General features: G+C 37.7%; 1 protein-coding gene across 1 annotated transcript in view; it reads left to right on the top strand.

The window, feature by feature from the left end:
* Positions 1–275: 275 nt before the first annotated feature.
* The window catches only part of TRAPPC3L (trafficking protein particle complex subunit 3L), a 39530-nt gene continuing 15571 nt past the window's right edge, over positions 276–24234 (top strand). The window contains exons 1-3 of the mRNA XM_042939669.1: positions 276–317; positions 3366–3463; positions 6407–6506. Coding sequence (XP_042795603.1) covers positions 276–317; positions 3366–3463; positions 6407–6506 — 240 coding nt within the window. The remainder of the gene's footprint in view (positions 318–3365; positions 3464–6406; positions 6507–24234) is intronic.

The following is a 24234-nucleotide window of genomic DNA, read 5'->3' as shown; positions in this document are numbered from 1 at the left end:
CCACTATCAGCTTTTATGTCTCTAGATTACAATTTGTCCTCACAAGTGAAGCAGTATTTGATCGGTGGCAAGGGACGTGCCTACAAGACAGTTCTGCTTGTGATTGTTTTCCTCTTCAGTTCAGCAAAGAGCAACAGCAGGGGAGTGCAGAAGTAGCACTCTTGTCTCAAAGCAAAAAGGAACTTGCGGAAACAAAAGGACGGAGATTGATACACCTGTAAGATAAAAGCCAACGAAAAGAAATCGAAGATCACATCCTTCATCTCTCAAGCACAATGTCTCGCCCTGCACACAGAAGACCAGAATACCATAAAATAGTAAGATCTTTTTATAAACATATTCTCAAAGAGGCTTTTCTTCTACTTCGAAGAAAATATTTTCTTCAGTGATTTCTGATTTATTTTAAAAAGTGACACTATAAACAGACTTTTTTCAGTGGGAGCAAGGGAGTGTTTAGTGGGTTGGATCATAAATGATACCTCTGGGAATAGTACAGTGATCAGTGATCTCTAACACTTTATAACAGAATCGATTCTTTATGCATATTTTAGGGTTTTCCTTTCTGACTAATTAGATCTATAAAGTGCCAAATGTATCTTCTGTCTCTGACAGAAAAAAGATTAAGCAATTCTTTGTATTTCATACTTAGAATTCTTTGTATTTCATACTTCATGAACTGGCAAGTGAAATGTATATAAAATAGTTGATTACGTGTTAAATTAACAGGAATAGATCAGCAAGAAACTCAGTATTAAAAGATTATTGCTTTTGGAAATATATTTCCTTGTTTTAAATGTAAGTATCTCTCATTATAATTTTGTATGTGCTACTGTCCTTTCTGTATATTCCAAGCTCAGAGTTATTTTTAAAACTTATTTACAGATTATATTTGGAAAAATATTCCTCTTTAATCCTCTATTAGGCATTTAGAAGTTACAGAAGTGAAAATTTATCATTACACTTAAAGCCCTTTTAATTACTTCAGGAAACTGATGAGCATTGGATAAAATTGAGGAATCTCAGTTATGGGTACTTGGAGTTGTATGATTAACTGGCACACCCCAGTTGGGAATGCCTGCAGGTGCCCCCTTTGGCATTCTGGGATCCTGACTGATTTTTATGTGGGGCTCTGAAATACGAAAAGATATTGTAGATTTCACATTGCACCTAAATCCCTTCATTTATATATCAGCTAAAACACACTTTTATCCTGACATCTCCAAAACCTCAAATAACTAATGGTGTTCTATTTTTCGTATGTGAAAATGACTGTCTTTATTGTTTTATAAACTGTGAAGATAAATTTTACGTTGACCTTTTCTGTGATCAGTAGTATGGATTTGAGACCCTCCCGGACATGTAGTTCAAGGTTCAGCCTTTTACTAAAAGGAAGCGGGATGGAGAAAACTGGCCCTCATGGGTATTGAACTTGAAACGCAGCTGCAAGTACAGTGTAGTTAGTACTCACCCATCAGAGTAAGAGAGAAAGAGAAAGAAGAAAATGCCATGATTTCAGGTTGGCCATAATTATAAATGAGCACAATGCTACGGCTCTGGCATGTAAATAGGGTATAATTTTATTTCCTTTTATCTCTTTTTCAAATTCTTCTGTTTTATTACTGGTGGCAACAAATACATTATCAGTCTTTCTGTCTCTCTTGCCTTCACTGGTGCCCATTTTTATGCTGTGGTATTACCACATAGCAGTAATTGATCTTCTGTGGTGGCTCCTTAGATTAGGAAGATATTTCATGTATAATTTACAGACATTTCTTAGAGTGGATGATTAGGTTTTTAAAATTAAATAAGAACAGAACAAAAATTGAATATATTGTGACCCTTCAGTGATTTTGTTTAACAATATTTTTGTTAAAATCACTTGCTTTACATTTCTTGTTTTCTACTGGAAATATTAATGTACTTATTATTTTATTATACCTGACTCATATATATATTAGTCCTTGATGTAATGTTGATTAATATATCTAACATATATTCTACAGACACTTAGGACATTTTAACTTATGTTTTCAATACGGACACAATTTTTCACTACAACTATTTAGATTCTATCCATTTACAACTTATTTAGTTATAACAAATATTCATTCTGATTAAAGAAACATTTCTTGTGATATAAACCCACATATAAGGAAGGAGATTCTGGTGGTATTGGGCAAATTTTGTAAGTATTTGGATCAAAATTATATCATGTTTTACAGAAGCTACTTTGTTGGATAAACAATTTTATTGATTTGTTGAGCCACTTCTGCCTGTGCCTTAAAAAAAAAAAAATGAATGTATCTTATCGGATCTTATCTTACCCTCCACGTTAGGCTACCCAAGATACCTAGGTCTAGAGGTAAAGACGCCTCTTCTAACCTGGAATTCACATTTAGCTTTTTGTGATAATACCAGATTATACACAAAATAAGATTATTTCCAACAGTGGTTCTCCTCCCTACCTCTCTCTCTCACCCACTTCTACTTCAAATAAGTCTCTTGTGCACCTGAGAAATCATCACTACGTCCAAGTGGAGCCTGTAGTCTCAGGCTCCTCCCTGGCTCCCAGTTGATGGCTGGTTGGGCAAGTCATTCCCTCCTCTGTAGGACTGAGAGCTTTGGAATTGATTATCTCTAATACCTCCATCCTTTACTTAGCATTCAAGAGCAGAAGCAAAACCGAGAGACTTCTTTAAATGGATTGACTGAGATTTGTGTGCTCTGTTTCCCCTATTTTCTACCTGCCTATACTAAACCAAACCTAAATTATTCTTAGTTGTCATTCTCATATTTACTTCACTCTGAAAATAGGACATATTTTGGAGTTCTATTAGGAAAGCACAAATTCTCCTTTTTTCACTGTGTAAAGAAAATAACATCTCACAAATTTGCTGCTCTAGTTGGGTTCCTGCTGATGGTCTCCTTGGCAGATCTGGAACCCATTAGGGATTGTGCAGATTCATGAGAAGACTCACCCAATTAATTATTCCTTCCAACTGAAACATGGTCGACAATACCAAAGCCCATTCTAGAACAACAGAAATTTATATTAGCAATTATTTTTTTTAAAAACTTCCTCCATGAAAATACATTGCAAGTTATATAATGTAAGCAATAGATGCATATTTTTCCTGTTCAGAAATTTATTTTATTTTATAGCTCTTTTTCTCATCAATGTATCCAAATATAGATACAACTCACCCTCAAAAGTCAAAATGGTTGCAATAATTAGTAGGAGGGTAGAAAAAAATGAACAGATGATCTCAAAGACTGCTTCCATTGGAAAATTTTGTTAAAAAAAGTGGAGTAGCATGTCGTCCCTAGCTTTGCCTATAAAGTAAAACTAATTCTTTTTTCTCTAGAACAAAGATCTCTTTGTCCTCACCTATGGAGCTCTGGTTGCCCAACTCTGTAAAGATTATGAAAGAGATGAAGATGTGAATAAATATTTAGATAAAATGTAAGTAGAAGTCTTGTATTCTCATAGAATGTGCACTTTTTTCTTAACATCCTCTGCCTTTTGTCCACCTGTAAAGACTTTGCTTGCTTCACTTTCCCAGCTCTTATATTTCAACAAATCACATTTTAAAGCTGAACATAATTTCTGACAACTGCCATTTGGGTTGTCATAAAGCATAATGTAACAGGAAGGAAACTTTTTTCTATGAAAGTCAAGCATGGAACATTTTCTTTTTAATTAGAAATCATTTCTTTGCTAGTCACGTATAAGCAAGTGTATGGTAAAACTAAGATTGTTCTTTCAACAATGTGATGGGTCATCAAATTTGATTCTTTCCAGAAGTCTTTTGCTCTAATAAAACTCCTTCTAACATATAAATATATGCTTATATAAGTATAGACCATGTATGGAAGGATATGCAAAAAATTAATAATGGTGATTGCCTGAGAGAACTTGGAGACAGGGATTATGGGTAGAAGAGAGGTTTATTTTTTCCTATGTAGTGTTTTCATTGTTTGAATGCTTTTACCATTGTTATGCTTTACTTAAAAATATATTAAAGAGAGAAACCCACTTCTTCCTTTTAAAATAAAGTCCATTCTCCTTGTCTTCATTAATGGAGATTCCTTCTGTACAAATTCAGCCTTTAATTTTCTCAGAATAATTATATGACCATCAGATTATTGCTCAATAATAAAATATCTTTCAACCTTTTTGGAACCTCTTAATTATGGATCCTGAAAAGGACTCTAACTGGGCAGTGACTGGAAAACCTGTCCTAAATAGAAGATTTAGTTAGAAAGGTCGAAAGGGAAATCCAGCCTAGTTGAGCATTTTAGGGCTTCTAAAAAGGGCTCGTTGTGTTTTGAGGTGGAAAACAAAAAAGACAACATAAAGGAAAGCTTGAAAGGCTTTTTTTTTTTTTTTTTTGGAACCATGGTTTCCCTCCTTTCTATGCTTATTCTTTTTCTATTGGAAAGCTCTTTTTTATTGTTTTGTGTTTATTTTGGTTCACATAACTTATTTTTCATTTCTTTTTAATTAATCAGGAGTACTTCCCAAGATAGTGTCTGGAATAGTGGGAGTTGCTTAACCTATTTACATTTAAGTCATACTTCAACACGTGATACGGTATTTCTGGAGTACACATCATTTTATGTAGCTTATGTTAAATTTACATTGTTTTGTGAAACAGATATAGAAAATGAAGAAACTCATTTGTCTGACTAAAAAAACATACCTTGATTAGCACTTGGGTGCACAGTTTAACAAATATGAAATATGAATGAAATATTGAAGAATAAATTCTGAAAGTCTGTGGAAAGGCATTGCCTTAAGTAAAGCAATAATTCACATTTGGATTTCTTTAATAGCTTCTGCTGAAAACATCTGACATTTTTAACTCAATATATAAACTATCTACAGAAACATACACTTTGATCAAAGCAAGATGTGTGTGTGTGTGTAGTGTATATGTATTTGTGTGTGTTATATGTATATGTGTGTAGTTTGTATCTATGTGTGTGGTATGTATATATGTGCATGTGTATAGTGTGTATATATGTGTGTAATATATATATACATATGTGTGTGTGTGTGTCTGTGTGTGTGTGTGTGTGTGTGTGTGTGTGTGTGTATACACTTACTGTGCTGACTGTAACATTTTGGCCTTCTATCACCCCTCACTGTCCAAGGCTGTGGATATGCATAGAGATTAGAAAATGCCGGAAACATTTTTTTAAATGCAGTACAACCATTTCTGTAAAGTATATATTCTGTTCTTCAAAAGTTTTTTTTAGTGCGAACTTTCTAGCTAGAATCACAAAACAGTTTTCTCAGAAGGCAAGTAAGCCAAATTGAATATTTCTATCTACTGAGAAATACAGTGTCTCATAGACTTAGTGAATTAGTAAGCACTCTGACATTAAATCTGTCTCCCCCAACCACCACCCAGTTACCGATTATCCCCCACCAACTTTTAGGCCCTATGGAACAGACATTCCCTTTACACACCATGCTGTCTTTATCTTGGTGGGCCTTCTATTGTTGTGTTCAAATCATTTCACTTGTCTACGTACATGTGGTTGTGAAATTAAAAGACCAATTTTGTGCCTATTGGTTAGCAAAAGCAGCCTATTCCTTCTTATTTCCACCAGTAAGGTCATATTTCCTCAGCTAGATAGAAAGTTCTCAGGTCTATCTTGTCGAAGGTGTCTGCTCAGCTACATACTCAGCTATAGTATGACATCTCAATAAGATGCCTTCAAAACTGTACTTGAGATGCTACCCAATCTATTCATGGTAGGGTAGAGCTAACAGATAATATAAATACTTTCTCCCAAGTCCCATAGGTTCAGTTTCCCTAGAAGGAAAAATGAATTTTCTGAACATTATTTTCTTTTTGCCAAACTTCAGAGTTCTAACTGCAGAAACCTATGCTGGCAACAAAAATTGATTTTACTTTTCCCTTCTTCCTCTCCTTCCAGAGCCCATCCTGGATATGCCTGTTCCCTTACCATGATAACTATGCTAGGAGAAGAATGAACACCTAAGTACCATACCTGTAGCAGACAACAAGTTAGCTAGATCCTCGTTGGTTCCATCACCAGCTAGTGATGAGAAAGTTGCCAGTAAGAAACACTAGGCTACAAACACCAACTTCCCTTAACTTTAATCTACACTGTCAAATTTGGGCCAGACATACCTCTTCAGTCTTCTCTGTTTATAGGAAACTAGTTAATATTTCCCAGATAAGTGCTTTGTGTTTCTGTGGTCTGTAAGACAAATAAAGAGCCTACTGTGAAATAGCCATTAGACTTGTCAAGTTTGCTTTACTTTGTTATCCATTTATGCAAGTGCTAAACCGATGACTCCATTCTCAAACATGGATAGAATTCACTACTTAAATATCATTTTCAGACCACACTCTTTCCTTGACCACAGGGGATATGGCATTGGAACACGGCTGGTGGAAGATTTTTTGGCTCGATCTTGTGTAAGAAGATGCCACAGTTACTCAGAAATTACAGACATAATTGCCCAGGTAAATGCATTTTTTGCCCTTTCAATATGTTTTGAGAAGCTTTGATTTGTCCTCAGTTCTGTGGTTTTCTTCCCTGATTAGATAGGTTCTATCTGTATTCATCACTAGGTGCTAAGAGATTCTGATCGAAAAGAATTTTATTTTGGCACAGGGATAAAGCTATTGTGAACAGAGATAAATGCTTTTAGGCATTTAAGCATCTATAGATTTTTCTGAACACGTGGTGTGTGTGGAGTGTATGTCCCACACTGGGAAAAATGTTTTGAGAGGTAAACAAAAGGGAATGTAATAAGGCAACCTCATAATATGCATGCCCCAAATCAATTCCTTTGTATAATCGTTTTAGTGCATGGAGGAAGTGGTCTTTGGCTGTCTTATAGAATATTGTTGCAGCCATTTTATTTCCAAAGCAATGTTTTCCCAAGAGAAAAATAAAATTTCTAAGAACCTTTGCAGACCTGATACATGAGAGACAACTTGGAATCACCCAAGACTAGCTCAAATCTCTTAGATATAAGACGATATGGGAAATGCATCCTTAGCCAGAATCCCTTTAATCTGGAAGCCTATGGCTATTAACCTCGGGTTGTTCATTTGTGGGATACATGGAAAGAATACATGGGTATCAGATATTTGTAAGGTTCACCTCTGGGTTCTCACAACAGACCTGTGAATTCAGCCTCGTTCTCTTCTCTCCCAATCCTTAATATTATTGTACGTTGTCATACTGACTCTTCATGTGAGTGGCAATAATAGTTTTACATAGTGCTTTGTAATTCTAAATGCAGTTTTACGTATTTTTTTTGTCTTTCACACTTACATTATCCCTATGAAGTAAACAGAGTGGGAGTTATTCCCATTTTCCAGATAAGAAAACTGAGTTCCAGAAAGAATATGACAAAAATTGAAGATTAGTATATATTTTAAAAATGTAGGCATTCAAAAAACACAATCCAAATAAAAGATTTTTCCCACTTCTTGTTATAATTACTCTCATTATTTCATGGCTAGTGATCATGTGGTTGAAACTGAAACCCAGGTCTTCCAGTCTCAGTGTGGTGAGTTTATCACACAACTAAACAGTTTAAAAAATTCCCTTTCCATGTTTGCAGAATATAACTAAAGTGATAAAGCAGTAGTTTGAAAAATAAAATAACTTTTCACTAGGGCAAATGTATGGGCAATACTACAAAAATACTAGATGTTTTAATGGAAAATATTTGCACTATATAAATGTAGATGGTTGTGTTCTATTTCTGTAAGAATGCCATTGGAATTTTGATGAGGATTGCATTGCAAGAACAGATCACTTTGGATAGTATGGACATTTTAACAATATTAAATCTTTCAATCTATGAACATGGGCTGTCATTCCATTTGTTTGTGTTTTGTTTGATTTCTTTCATCAATGCAAGTCTTTCACCTCCTTCAGTTCATTCCTGGGTATTTTATCCTTTTTTGCTGCAATTGTAAATGGGATTGTTTTCTTAATTTCTTTTCTGGATAGTTCATTGTCAGTATACAGAAACTAATTTTATGTTGGTTTTGTATTCTGCAACTTTGCTGAAATCATTTCTTAATTCTAACAGCTTTTTTGGTGGAATATTTAGAGGTTTCTTGCATTTAAGATTGTATCATCTGTGAAAAGAGATAATTTTACTTTTTTTCTTTCCAATTTGTATGCCTTCTATTTCTTTTTCTAGCCTAACTACTCTGGCTAGGACTTCCAGCACTAAGTTGAGTAGAAATGGTGAGAGGAGGCATCCTTATCTTGTTCCTGATCTTAGAGGAAAAGCTTCCCGTTTTCTACCATTGAGTATGGCAATGGGGAAAAATTGTCTTCAATAAATGGTGCTGGGAAAACTGGCTATCCACATGCAAAAGAATGGAATTAGACCCTTATACCATACATAAAAATGAACTGAAATGGATTAAAATGTAAACATAAAACCCAAAACTGTAAAACTCCTAGAACAAAATAGGGGGAAAGTTTAGTGACATTAGTCTTGGCATAATTTTATGGATATGACATCAAAAAGCACAGGCAACAAAAACAAAATAAGGAAGTGAGACTACATCAAACTGAAAAGCTTCTGCACAGCAAATGATCAACAGAGTGAAAAGGCAACCATGGAATAAAAGAAAATATTTGCAAACCAAATATCTAATAAGGGGTTAATGCCCAAAATATGTAAGGAACTCCTGTAACTCTAGTTTAAAAAACTAGTAACTGAGTTAAGAAATAAGCGAGGAACTTGACTAGATATTTCTCCAAAAAAAAGACATTCAAATGGCCAGCAGGTATACGTAAAAATGCTCAGAGTCACTTACCATCAGGGAAATGCAAATCAAAACCACACTATCACCTCATCTCACCTCACCTCAGGTATATATTTGCATTTATATTTATATTTATATTTATATTTATATTTATATTTATATGCAACAAGTTTTGGGGAAGATGTGAAGATATTGGAACCCTCCACACCATTAGTGGGAATTCAAAATGGTGTAGCCACTGTGGAAAACAGTTTGAAAGTTCCTCAAAAATTAAAAATAGAATTGCCGGGGCACCTGGGTGGCTCAGTTGGTTGAGCAGCTGACTTCGGCTCAGGTCATGATCTCTCGGTCCGTGAGTTCGAGCCCCGCGTCGGGCTCTGTGCTGACAGCTCAGAGCCTGGAGCCTGTTTCAGGTTCTGTGTCTCCTTCTCTCTGACCCTTCCCTGTTCATGCTCTGTCTCTCCCTGTCTCAAAAATAAATAAAACTTAAAAAAAAAAAAAATAGAATTGCCATAAGGCCTGCCAGTCCCACTTCTGGGAACTTGTCCCCCCAAAAATTGAAACCAGGATCTTGAAGAGATTTTAGCACCCTTATATTCATTGCATCGGTATTCACAATAGCCAAGATGTGGAAAAAAACCTAAAAGGCAATTGACAGATGACTAGATTTAAAAAAATGTGGTATATACATACAATGGCATACTATCCAGTCTTTAAAACAAAAAAAGAGAGAGAGATTCTGCAAGTGAAACAACATGGTCGAAGCCAGACACAGAAAGACAAGCACTGCCTGATTCCACTTAGGTGACGTATCTAAAATATTCACATTCATAGAATCAAAGAGGGGAATGATGGTTGCCAGGGGCTGGAGGAGGAGGAAATGGGGAGTTACTAACTAATGGGCTCAAAGTGTCAGTCAAGCAGGATGAATGAGCTCTAGAGATCTGTGGTACAACATTTTACCCATAGTCAACAATAATATACTGTACACTTATAAATGTATTAAGAGGGTAGATCTCATGTTAAGTGTTCTGATTTCAATTTTTAAAAAGCTTAGAAGAAAGAGATCTGTTTGATATAAAACTAAGAACATATACAACATCCACTTTCCAAATATGTTTCCTGTAAACTTTTTGTATGTTTCTGATGTCCTGTAAATTCTTATCTGCTCTCCATCCTCAACAAACTGGGAAAAAATCCACTCCACTCCTATGCAAGATTCCTTCTTAACAATGAAGACAATATTTCATCACCCTTACCCTTCTCTGGTGCAGAGGGGTTGTCTCCTGGCCTTTGCAGTTTCCTTCGAGGGCCCAATTTTCTCTCTCTTAATCATTTTCACTTCTACAGCAAAATGTTCTCTTACATGTGGGAATGATGTCACCCAATTCACAAGCTTTTTAACACAGAGGAAGGGGCAGAACTTAGTTACATACTTGCCCACTGATGCTTTGCTTATAATTAGCAGCTTTCATTAAAAGGTCTGGCCTTCAGCAGCATTATCTCATTAATCCTTGTAAACTCTCCCGAGGGGAGGCAGGTGTCAAATGTTACAGAGTAGTTTTAGAGAGGAGTGGAGCAAGGGCAGAAGCAATTTACCACAGTCTTATGGCCAGGGAGCATTGCAGGGTCAGGATTAGAACCTAAACCCTGTGATTTTTGTTTGGCTGCAAGCTCAGACAGACCACGCCTTTATCCAGAACACCATCCTCATCCTCGCGCGGACTCAGCGTCTGAACAATTAGCTTTAGGCCCAAAGTGCGCCATCTAGTGGTCTGAAAAGAAATCCCATGGCAGGCCAAATCATTGCTCGAAAAAGTCTGTAATCAGGCCTTACATTTTACATAAAAAAGAGATGCCAGGCCAGGCTAATTCTAAAGTCACATTCCTGCAACATCAAAATGCATCCATTTTTAAAATATGATTTTATCATATACAAGTTACTTTTGTGGTGATTGCCTCAGCACTTCACACTTCAATTAAGACATATAATTTATAAAAATTGCCAGCAGCGTTGCAACATGATATTGCAAAACTTTAATGATACAGTGTCTTTCTTTAGAAAAGCTCAAAGTAGTTGCCACTTATTATTTCTTCCCCTTACAAGAGTCCTGTGAAGTAAAAACGGTATCTATCATTAGCCACATTTGACTGATGACATAATTCAGATTTAGGATGATGTCGTCGCCAGTTACATAGTCATAAAAGCCAGCTTACAATTTAATTTTTCTGAAAAAGAGGGAGAGAGAGAGAGGGAGAGAGGGAAGCAAACCATAAGAGACTCTTAAAGACAGAGAACAAACTGAGGATAGCTGGAGGGGAGGTGGGTTGGAGGCTGGGCCAGATGAGTGAAGAGTGAAGATTAAGAAGATTAAGGAAAGCGCTTGTGATGAGCACTGGGTGTTGTATGTAAGTGATGAGTCACTGAATTCTACTCCTGAAACCTATGCTGCACTGTATGTTAACTAACTAGAATTTAAACAAAAATTTGAAAAGAAACAAAGAATTTTTCTGATCTTATTCTAGTGCTTTTCCCAAAAATTGTTTCTTTAAAATGTACTTTTGAAGATTTTCTCCTGTTATGACGGCTGTTCTGAGAAAACTGAAAATGTGGAAATTGCAGTAGAGTTAACATGGCCGATTTTAGTTGTAGTGATGAAACATTGGAGCGTTTAAGTGTAATCTAACAGGCATAAATCTCTCAGTTTATTATGAAAGCAAGGCAAAAATACAGTTGTACCTTACTCTGGTCTAAGGTCTAAAACACATTTCCTTAGTTATGCAAAAATATATTTCATGGTTTCCAAATACATTCATGACAAATGTTTTATTATTAAGAGAAGTGAATTAGAGATTAATTTAATCCTTTGCTTTTTTAATGTTTATTTATTTACTTTTGACAGAAAGAGAGAGAGAGAAACAGAATCTGAAGCAGGCTCCAGGCTCCAGGCTCTGAGCTGTCAGCACAGAGCCCAACACAGGGCTAGAACCCACAAACCATAAGACCATGACCTGAGCCAGACTCAGACGCTTAACCGACTGAGCCACCTGGATGCCCCAAAACTTAATCCTTTAAAGTTAAGATGATCATAAAGTTTACACTTGGCAAGAGATATTATAACGTTCCCTTTGAAAAGTCAAACACAAGAAGCTCTAATCCATCATCAGATGTAGAGCGATAGTCTAACCATACCCAGTGCAGTCGAGATTAAAAGATAAGGATCCACATCCTACTCAGCCACATTCCCAATGTGTGACCCTTAGCAAGTCATGTTGCCGGTCTGAACCTCAGCTTCCATATTTATCAGGTGGGACCTCTTTCAGCTGTAGTTTTTCAGATTTTCAGGCTTTGCTTTCCCTCACCAAAATCTGGATGTGGAACTATAATCATAAATAGCTGAGTGTGATGGGTGTAGCTTCCAAAGCCTCCCTCAGAACATCCATACCGTCTAGTTATTGATGGTGTTTACAACTGCTTGGCTTAGCACAAACTCTGCCCATCAAAGCTGGGAAAGCTTTTTACTGTTAGGTCAGTGTCATCATGATGTCATTACAAAGGGTAGAAGGAATTGATAATTTTTCAGGATAAACATCACATCAGGGGTGTTGTCACAGTAAGATGAAATTTTTAGAGAAAAAAATATAATATCTAAAAAATATAAAAAGACTTGTAAAACTTGAAATTCCAATCCTTAGGTCAAAAAATTGAACCCTGATATATTGTCCTTGGAAATTCTGAAAAGTGAAAATGAGATCTTTTACTTTTAATACTATAAATTGATATTTACCTTAATTAAATAATGTGTGCAATGATTTTTTTTGGTGAGTGATAGAAAATCAATGAAATAATTGAAAGGAAGCATTCATAGGAGGCAATATAAGTAAGAATGCCTAAAGCAGGGAGGGAAATCTAAATGGTGAATGTTGTAAGCACAAACTCTAAGGCAAAAGGCTTAGGAATATAACCCAGAGGAACTTGAATGGCAGAAGGATTTTTTTTAACTGGACGATCATTTTATTTAAGGAAATTGGTTCATTTAAGATTAGAGTTGAGGCTATACAGAAAGGTTTTGGTAAATCGTACTGGCCTTCTTTCTTTTATCTTGCTTCTTATCTGAAGGCACAAAACCACCAAGGCTGCATCTATGCAAGTAATTCAAATATTTTGAAGCATAAAGCTCCCAAGTCAGTTCAGAATGGTGGCGGCTCCACGGCAATCTCCAATACAGATTTGTACTCAGAAGCACTGATGTTTTGCTTCTACGGGGACATACAAATGACTTTATTAGACACTTCCAGAGGGGTGTGCCATGGCTGGGAAGGTGGATCAGTGAAGGCCCCATCAGGAGACAGAAACCACACAATCGTTTCAATAAGGAAGGTTTAACATGAAACATTATTAACTATTTATAGGGTACTAGCTACTAAGAAACGAGAAAATGCTAAAGAATATCCTGGGGCTGAGGGAGAATACCCAAAGAAAAAACACACTTTGAAGAGGGTCTCTCTTCCCAAGGCTGAGGTTCAAACATCTTTGGCGACATGTGATTGCAGCCCGTGGATGCTGAAAAAGGCCTCTGCGTTGTCAGGCTGAGATGGGTGGGTAGGGAATTATGGATCAAAACCAGTGAGCAGAAATCCCCCACTGGGGTGAAGGTGGACTGAGGCTGGCAGTGAGGAAACCTTGAAATCATGGCCAGAACTGAGAAGTGAGTGCCACTGGGTATACAAAGCACTGCCAGTCACCGTTTCCTGTAGGAGGAAACCAAGAAAAGGTGCCCCAGAGCCAGGAAGAGAAGTCTGTCCTCCCGCTGCGTCCCTAGAGACCCTTCTACTGGCAAAGGAGAAATGTTTGTGAGATCTATCTCCAGCATCACTAGCAGGGCAATGATGAGTCGGTTTGGAGCTGAGAGGCAATACTCTGACAACCAGCACAGAAGGCATGAGTCAGTAGGATTGTTACATACATTTCCATGGCTGTTGTTTACTTTGGTGGCTTCATGTTTGACCCATCCAAAAGGCTTGCCCACCCAGGAACTATTCTTCTAAGAAGCTGGCCAGTGGAAGGGAGATGTGATGAGAAGGGAAGCTGCATCCTTCTCCCAACAGGGTGCTGTCAACTTTTTGCAAATGGGGATGCAAAACAGACTGAAGAGCATCATTTTCAATATGCAAACATCTGAAATAAAGACTTTCCATTAAAACACTGAAAGTTATTAAATACAGCCACTGGTTCGTTACGAATTTCTCTCTAGCCAGATCTGTTCTCCCTCCCACAACTATGAAATCTACTCTCTCCATTTATTAGTGCTAAAAGTGCCATTAAATGACTTTGTGGGCCAAGGGCCCAGAATACGACTGCCTAATAACTTGTGCTCTCTTCTCTAGAAGTCCAAAGAAGTGAGATGCAAGGCACAATGGTGGATTGGCACTTCAGCTGCCACCCAGTGAAAGATGTAACGGGGTTTAGACTTACCCGCTGTGTTAGGGCTTCATAAGCTTCAAATGGACCAGGTCCATTTTCTGAAATATGCCAAAGGTGAAACTTAGTTTTCTTTGTAGGAGGCAAGAGTTGCAATCACAATGAGTAAACAAACATGACAGAACAACTTTGGAAAGGTAAGGGAATCCAGGAGTATCCTTACCTACAACATTTTTATTGTGAAAAAAAGAGCCACATAAGTCTGAATTTTAGCTTAATGTTTTAGTCTGTGAAACACAATTTTATTGTGTTTTGTGCCTGCTGATCTTCCAAGAATTTGCTCTTGACCAGCTTTTTTTTTTTTTTTTTTTGGTATATATTTCTATTCTCCATCTAACCGGAGCCAAAGTATTTTACAAAGAATGGAAATAATGTAGAGTTTTCTTGGGTTACTTTGATTTGACACTTGAGTGAAGTTATCTTTCATCTCTGGAAATTTTTATTTCCCCATCCTGTCTGTAAGCTTTTCAAAGGGAGGGATAATTTCAAACATTCTTGGGGTTTGGCCCACGGTGCCATGGCAAACCAGTACATTGTAGACATTCATTAAGAATTGTCTAAATGAATTTGGAAAATATTCTAGATCTTTTCCCTCATGTGCACACTGCTGCTTCTCCTATTCTGTCCAGGAGAGGGCAGTGGTCCACATTCATCTCCAAATTAAAGCCTGCCTTCCATCCTGCCCTGATTTCTACTACCTGCAGAAGCTCTCTTACTTCAAGCAATATTTACCACATACAAAATCCAGTGCTGTACTGGGTGTCATATGTGACTGATGGACCACGGGAATCTGCTCCTGAATCCAAGACTACACGGTATGTTAGCTAACTTAACAATAAATTATTGAAAGAAAGAAAGAAAGAAAGAAAGAAAGAAAGAAAGAAAATGGCACATTAAGCCACAAACTAGAAAGAAAGAAAGAAAGAAAGAAAGAAAGAAAGAAAGAAAGAAAAAGAAAATCCAGTGCTCCAAAAGTGCCTGTGGCTCACCATAACCAATTTACAATAAAAAGATTAGAAGTGCCATGGGATCCTGGACAGGAAAATATTCTCATTAAATAATAGACAGTGAACGCATTTTGATAATTTTATTGAAAGTTTCATCCCCTCCCCCCACCCTGCTTACTTATATGACTGTAGAAAGTTTCAGGAGAAGGGAGAGATTCAGTCTTGCCCCTTTGAGGTCAATTGTGATTGCAAAATGCAAGCACTAAATAGATAATCAAATCATTAGAGATTACATTTTACATAATTTACTCAACAGGCATATATCACTTCCAGTTTATTATGAGGGCAAATAAAAAGTACAGTTATACCTTTCTCTGGTATAAAATCTAAAAAACGTCTCCTTAGTTGCACACACAAAAAATATACTTTCTAAACCCATTTATAAGATTTCATTAAGAGAAGTTAAAGATAAAATTGAGCATTTAAGTAAATCATTTCCATTTATTATAGAAAGTATTTGAAATGTATCCTAAAACTCATCATAAAGCCAAAAATTGTGTTGAATGTTTGGGTTATGTCAGGTCATAGTGGTTGACTGTAATGATATTCTGGGACACACCAGCTGGCCCCATGGAAAAGCAGAAATCGGGAAATCCCTCAGTCTACCCTGTCATGTCAGTAGCAGGTATCTGTGGTTCCCTCCTCCGGTCCTCGTCATTTTGGTGACTCAACTATTCTCTGCTGATTTTGCTCTTCAGCTACCTGCTAACATCTCTCTATTCTTTATCTTCTCTCCACCTGAGTGACTCTGCTGCCTCAGGACTTCTCCTTACCCTCTTTTAGTCTCTCCTCTCTGGGTGTGTCTTCTGTGAGTCTCTGTGTCTCATATTCAAAGTCCCAAAAAGAGCCTCTAACCTGTCTTCTGTGAGTACAGACTTCATGCCACACGTCTTCTGTGGCCAAGCTGTGGACTGAGTGCCCAGGCTCTCAGATGCCCATCCTAGTCCATTATCTGTGATCAGAATGGCAGTGTAATGAGACACAGAGTCTGGCCATCCTAGAGAGCCCTCCAAGAAGGGGGTTGGGGTACGAAAAACGTTCTGAGATTTCCCCAAATGGGGCAAAGCAATTGGCAAAGACCATATTCTTCCTGTCTAGGAAATTAGCAACATTTATTTATGAGTCTTACTTTACCTATGAACCCTGTGCTTGTGTTATTTGTGTTACTGATGCTGGTGTTTGTTTCCTTTATTCCAGAGGCTAGAATTCCTGTATAGAAGAGTATAGCAGGCTCCATTTAGCATGCTAACTATAAGGTATTGAAATAGAGAGAATTGTCTTTGTTATGTATTTTGCAGATAATAAGTAAGCAAACTTTAAAAAAAAAAATGCATCCTCTGGGAAGCAATCTGAGCCAAAACACGTTATTTGTTGAAAGTAAATATTTTAGACCATTAGCAAGAATGGGGCAGGGGGTGGGGGGGAGGTACATTTCTCAGAACAGTAAATTCAGAGGGAAGCTTCAGTGGATGGGAGCCAGCCAGATTCTCCTAAGCAAAATGATGTTGTGCTACAACAGACAGTATTAGGTTTCCTTTTGAATTTATTCTAAAGGAACCAATCATAAAAGTTTGTTCTGGTCCTTTAATCCCATGGGCCTTTTGCTTTTGTTTCTTTTTCTAAATCTTTTTCAGTTCCTTCTCTTGGCATTCTCTGTCTTTTCAGAAAATGTTACCAGATATGACCTGATTTTTTTATGTGAATAGGAAAACTGCCCAGGTGAAATTAACTTGAACCAGGCCATGCAAGACAGAGACATCAGCATATCTTAGGTTTTTTCTTTCTCTTAAAAACAAAACAAAACAGGTTTTATTCCTTATGCTTCTGTATTTTACTTTCCCTCCATTCTTTTTCCAGATTGTATTTGGCTTCCTCCATTTTCTAAACAATGTACAGGTTTGAAAGGAATACTTTCCCTAAAAGGCCTATTTCACAGTTCTGGGTGTAAGCCTAAGTGTAATGCACCCAGTACAATGCACAACACTTGAATTGTGTCAACATCCTGATTCTATGCACAAAATCAGGAGACTTTTCTCAGTCCTTTGAATGTTTTGGGTTTTTTTGACCAGGATGAAAATTTAGATCTCAGTTTTAAAGTTGCCTCCATTCCCACCCCCCCTTTCCCCCTCCCCCGCCCGCCAACCCCCCACACCCCTGACACACTCTCCTCCTTCTTACACACAATTTGCTTGAAGGGATAGACTAAAAAAATGCAGCTTGAATGGCATAGAACAGAGGGGAAACCTGGAACCTTTTTATTATTAGGCAACCCCTGCCCTTTGTTAAAATCTCTCATTGATGTGGAGGTCAGGTTTTTGCTCATGATCCTCTCAAAGGTGACTCATCTCATCAAGGCTGGGAGCACTTCACAGCCCCTGTCTCGCTGTCAGCATCACTCCGTGATATGCCCTGGCTCAGCCTTCTGCCTTCCAGGACACGGAATGGAAGCTTTGTGCTCCCCACACAGATGCTCATGGAGGGGAACTTCCCTTCAGCTCAGATCTGCTCCACCTCAGGCAACTCAACGCTGTGGGCAAGATAATCTCCAGACAAGCTGGATAATCTGGGCGAGAAGAGAGGAGAGGGTGGAGGGAGGCTACCACTGGTTTCACCTACCTCAGACACCCTATAGTTGTGACTGTCAGTTCAAAGATATGCCCCCACCATCCTAAAGTATTTAGGTGTCTTGCCACTGTTTTATACTAGAATAATCTGTAAATAGATGTTTGAGAAGGTGGCCATGATTGTATGTGCATCCCACCTCCACCCAGAAAATTGAAGTGGGAAACTGAGGTCCTGGAATGGCAGAGTCCTCACAGTCTAGGTTGGATTTGGGACCCAGGCATCCTTCACCATGTGACCTGTGTGGGGAGCTGATGGGGTGAGGAGAAAATGAGTGAAGAGCTCAGTAATTAATCCAAAGGGTCTGGACGGAACTGGAGAGTGAGTGTTCACAGGTGACAGGACGCAACTGGAGACCAGGTCACTAAGAGCACTTCCCAGTGTGGTTCCGGGGGGGCTGGATCCTAAGGGTAAAGCACTGTAGGTGCCTTCGCCCTCAACACCTTCCCAGGATTCCTGTTCCTTTTCATCCTTCAACTGAACAATGGAAGCTAATCAGACTAAGCCTAAATAGAACATCTTTCTTTGCTTTTTATTTTTAATTTAAATTCAAGTTAGTGAACATATAATGTAATAATAATTCCAGGAATAGAATTTAGTGGTTCATCACATACTTATAACACCCAGTGATCATCACAAGTGCCCTCCTTAATGACCCTCACCCATTTAGCCCAGCCCCCCACCCAACACCCCACCATTTAGCCCAGCCCCCCACCCAACACCCCACCAACAACCCTCAGTTTGTTCTCTGTATTTAAGAGTCTCTTATGATTTATCTCCCTCTCTGTTTTTATCTAATTTTTCCTTCCCTTCCCTTATGTTCATCTCTTTTGTTTCTTAAATTCCACATATGAGTGAAATCATATGATATTTATCTTTCTCTGACTGACTTATTTCACTTAGCATAATACACTCTAGTTCCATCCACGTTGTTGCAAGATTTCATTCTTTTTCATCACTCAGTAATATTCCATTGTATATATATATACTTCTTTATCCATTCATCAGTTGATGGACATTTGGGCTCTTTCCATACTTTGGCTATTGTTGATAGCGCTGCTATAAACATTGGGGTGCATGTGCCCCTTCCAATCAGTACTCCTTTATCCTTTGAACAAATACCTCGTAGTACAATTGCTGGGTCATAGTGTATTTATTTTTAATTTTTTGAGGAACTTCCATACTGTTTTCCAAAGTGGCTGCACCAGTCTGCATTCCCACCAGCAGTGCAAAAGGGTTCCTCTTTCTCTGCATCTTTGCCAACATCAGTCACTGCCTGAGTTGTTAATTTTAGCCATGCTGAGAGGTGTGAGGTGGTATCTCATTGTGGTTTTGATTTGTATTTCCCTGATGAAGAGTGACGTTGAGCATCTTTTCATGTGTCTGTTGGCCATCTGGATGTCTTCTTTGGAAAAGTGTCTATTCATGTCTTCTGCTCATTTCTTCACTGGATTATTTGTTTTTTGAGTGTTGACTTTGATCAGTTCTTTATAGATTTTGGATACTAGCCCTTCATCTGATATTTCATTTGCAAATATCTTCTCCCATTCCATCGCATTCTAGATATAGAATCTGTTAATCTTTGCTATTAATTACTATTTTTCAAAGGCTAACTCACAAGTTAGTGTTAGGGGCCTATGGAATTGCTTTACTTTTTCCACTTTTTCCAACATATGATACAAAAATAAGTGGGAGCCCTTGATAAACAGGGATGGAATTCCATGGAAGTCACAGCACAACACCACACAACATTCCAGAGAAGGCTGGCCTCACAGCTAGCTGAATGTCAGGCCGTTTTCCTACTGAGTAACATTTGTGAGCAGAAAAGGAGTAGAAAAAAATTAAATGGAAAGAAAAACTCTTTATAGTCATAAAATTCTCCATATTTAAAAAACAGTTAATATTAACTGCAAAAGGAACTCATCAAGTATTTTGAGAAATCTTCCCATTTGGGCCAGAAATATAGCAGATGGATTATTAAAACTAATAAACTTGCTTAAAGAAATATAACCATTTAGGCTTAATTCTCTTCTCTGAGTAGGCAGAACTGCCTTACATAAACACCCACACACTCAATCTATTCCCCTTTGTACCCCTGGGAGGGGTGAAAGAAGAAAAGTGTAGGAAGTTTTCTTTTGTGGAAAAGCATGTGTGCATAACCACAAGGTCTGTGGATTCTGCAGACTGATCAGGCCTAACCCAGCAGACCACATACTCGCAGCAGCATTCCAATACGAAAGCAGGGCACCTGCAGGGAAATTACCCATAAGTTTTTATTATGACTACATTTGTGTTGTATTCTTTTTCCTTTAGTCACAGGGAAGTGTCTCTGAAGGCTCAATTGTCAGTAAATTCTGCAAGTTATCCCCCCTTACCTGTGAATGTCCATCGTCCAGTTCTGTTTATGATCAGGTCTTATAGGAAATCTGGCTGTCTCTAGGCGTCTTACCTCCTTGGCACTATTACCAAAGATGCTCCAGGGGAAAGTTATCAATGTTCCAGATATCTCAGCACATGAAAATCTAGGCTGTCTTAACTTTCCATTGGAGAGTCTTTGTTTTCTTTTTCTTAACTCATTTGGATGAGATTCGTGAGAGCCTTACTTATGAAACAAACCAAAGCGTGTGCACTGAAAATAGCATTAGTGTCGGAAGCATTTCGTTACTGTAACTATCGACAATGAAATTTCTTACCAGGAGATGAAAACTGCTGAGGAAATACTCTGGGACCCCAAACCTCAAAGGCTAAAGCAAGGTCCATCTGAGCCTAAGAATTCAGAGACACTAGGGAAGACATTCACGCTCTGGGGCCTCCCTGCTTAGTGCATTCTTGTCAGAAGAAAGATTTTGTCCAAACTTGCCTGGACCTCCCAGTGATGCTCCAGGGTAATGACTCTCAATCCTTATTGCCCTACAGAATCGCCTACAGCTTTTCCAAAACAAAACAAAACAAAACAACAACAAAACAGATGCCCAGGCCCTACTTTTGACCTATTGAGTGGGGTCTCTGGAAATAAGACCCAGGCATCAAAACTTTGAAAATGCTCCCCAAGTGATCTTTATGTGCATCCACTGATTTAAAGCAAGAGTTTGCAAACTGTGTTCCTTGGTTGGTGCTCCAGGGTGATTGCTATAATGGCAGGGAGGCATGGGAGGCCTGCTATTCCTCCAGACCCTCAGTCCAAATTCTTCCAGAGTTGCCTCTCATTTTATCTCTTTTACATATTTCAAATAAAAGAAAATGTCATTGGAACAAAAGTAGATAGTCTTGATTGAAACAAAGCCCACCCAACACTGGTTTGTGACTCTCTATTTTTTTTTAACTATTTCCTATACAGGGTCAGTGAGACTCACTCATAGTTAGCCAGGTGTTTAATGAAGTGAGATTTTTAAAAATGCCAATTTCCACCCTTCATGTTTCCTCCCATGATGCAAATACCAAAAAAAAAAAAAAAAAAAAAAAACCCAGGGAGAAATAAACTTGTTCTGTTGATAACATCAGCAATCATTATTAATACACACGCACATCTGTTCATGTTAACATCTAGGAACAAAATGTTGTTACAATGCAACTAGAAACCATTTTATGGGTTATGTACTCTGCCCAAAGATGTATATATTTTGAGGTATTATCCTTAAGTGGAATTACTCATATCATCTGAATTCATACGTATCTTACCTTATCCTATTCTTGGAAATGATTTGAAGAATGGGATTAGATGAAATAACTAATTCATTTTCCCCATTTTCATTTCAGTTTTCATTATAATTTAAAACTTTTAAAGATTTTTCTCTAGCATTAGTGCAGCTATATGATCAGGAACTCTGTAAAAAATATGGCTAGTTCATATGGACAGACAGAAAGACGGCTCTAAAGATATAAAAATTAGAGCTTATAGACTATTCTAAATCTTGTATGAACTTTATATTGCTAAAGATTCCTTCTTTATCAATTATCTTTTAAAAATTTTTTTAATGTTTATTTATTTTTGAAAGAACGAGTGGGGGAGGGGCAGAGAGAAAAGGAGACACAGAATCTGAAGCAGGCTCCAGGCTCTGAGCTGTCAGCACAGAGCCCAACACGAGGCTCAAACTCATGAACTGTGAGATCACGACCTGAGCCGAGGCCGAATGCTTAACCGACTGGGCCACCCAGGCGCCCCAATTATCATTTTTATCTAAGGAAATATTAGGAAGGTGACCTTATTGATATAGTGAACCAGAAGCATAGTTTGAGCACAGCTATCCCAAATGATCTGGGAACTCAGAGTAGAAAAGGATGGGAGAGAGGCTGGGAACCTTGGAGTTGGATATCAATTGCCAGGAGTACAGCAAGAAGTCCATTGATGGAAGTCATGTGCTACTGGCTATGAGATTTAGGACAGAAGAATTGAAAGAAACTCAGAAATGTACTAATTCAACACTGTAATTACCATGAGGAAACACGCTTTTAAAGATTAAATAAAAACTTGATATTACACCAACGTGAGACAACACTTATGTGGTAGAAGTTAAGAGCTCAGACAAATCCAGGTACAAATTTAGGCTCTTATTCTCTTACCCGTGGCTTAACCTTGACCTTTCTGAACTTTAGTGTTATTCATAAAAATAGAAACAATAATACCTCCTCCCCAGTATGGTTGGGAAGTTTTCAATTTAATCATATGTAAAGTATCCAGCACATAATAGGTTGTCAATAAACATTAATTCTGCCTTTCCTCCTTAGCGGAAGTGCAAAATTTAGAATATGATCCCTCTTCCAGGTGCACAAATGTTCTTTCTGCATAATTCAGTTTTAACCAACTGAACACTGAAAATATTTTGTGAAGCTGCCTAAGAGCAGATTTCCTTCCAAACTCAAATATGACATTGTGTATTTGCAATAAGTATTTTGCAACCCCAAAAGGGATTTAACTAACTCAATGCTCTTGATCAAAACCCTATTCAAATGGGCATAAGTACACTTGCCTTGCCTGCAACTAATGAAGACTTCTTTCTGGAGCTTCCCTCCTTGCTCGGGCTCCAGCTCCAGTAGCTCAGCTTACCCTTTTGTCTCTCTTAAAGTCTCACTATGTCCTGGGACACACCGTGAAGCCGGTGCTATAAACGATGAGAACTGGAGCCCAATCCTTCCTTATGTCAGCTCCTCGGAGCAGCGTAGGCTCCCTTGGGAACTTTGGGAAATTGAATATATGATACCAATCGAGACAGCAACCACACAGAGAAATCATCCTTGCAGCCACCACATAAGAGGTGCGTGTACAGATCCACCGCTCCTCTCTCTTCACCTCCTAGGTCACAGGCTATGAAGGTCAAAATGTCAAGTATAGGCTCTATTCTAGTTGCATGGGCAGACTGAGGGAAAAGAGAAGGTAGAAATAGATGAAACAAGAATCAAAACCACAAGATTAACTTAGGTTTTTAAAATTATTATTAAATAAATGAAAATCCAATAGGAGCATAGCAGCGGCTTCGTTCTGAATTCAAAACCACAAGGATTCTTGAAAATCATATAGTGCAATAAGGAGAATGAAGGGAAATTCACAAACTCCATTTTCTTGAAACCGAAGAAAATGTTTCTTCATAATGAAGAGTATGCCTTGGAGCAGGGAAAACTGATCCAAAAGACCCATCTGAAGGCAGATTTAGTATCTTTAAAGACTTTAAAGATGTGAAAATATAGGCCAAAGTATCGTGTTAGAAATAAATCGGGATGGCATTGGATTTCTCCTCAGCAACATTCAGTGACAAAAGAAAATGGACTAACATTTAAAATTTACCCAAGTAGAGAAAGTGTGAACCAGCTAAGCTGCTCTTCAAGTAGAGAGCAGGCCATTTGAATATCTAAGAATTCAGGGAATAGTATTCCCAAGAACCTTTTCTGAGAATGATACCAGAGGGTAAAATTCAGGCAAGCAGGAGTTGATTGACAACACTTCAGCAGAAGAACTGAGGTGAGCATATAATTCATTTCATTGCATAACTATTATGGAAATTTTCAAGCATACACAAAGGTAAAGAGAATGTACCTGCTGTCCAGCTTCAATAAGTATCAATATTTTGCCAATCTTGTTTCATCCTTCAGCTACCTCCCCTTTTTGTGACAAAATATTTTAAAGAAAATTCTAAACACTATGCTAATTCATACAGAAACATTTCAATATGAGTCTCTAACTGGTAAGGACTTTTTAAAAAAAAAAAAAGTACCATGCTATAATTACACATAACAAGGTATATATTTTATATACAGGTCTTTGATTTATAATATTATTATAAATAATTCCCTGAAATCATCTAATATCCATTTAATACCATTCATATTTCCCTAAATAGCACAA

Source organism: Panthera leo, chromosome B2 (genome assembly GCF_018350215.1).
Source record: "Panthera leo isolate Ple1 chromosome B2, P.leo_Ple1_pat1.1, whole genome shotgun sequence".
NCBI classification, from domain to species: Eukaryota; Metazoa; Chordata; class Mammalia; order Carnivora; family Felidae; genus Panthera; species Panthera leo.
Note: the sequence above shows the minus strand (reverse complement) of the source record. Positions and strands in the feature narration are given on the sequence as shown.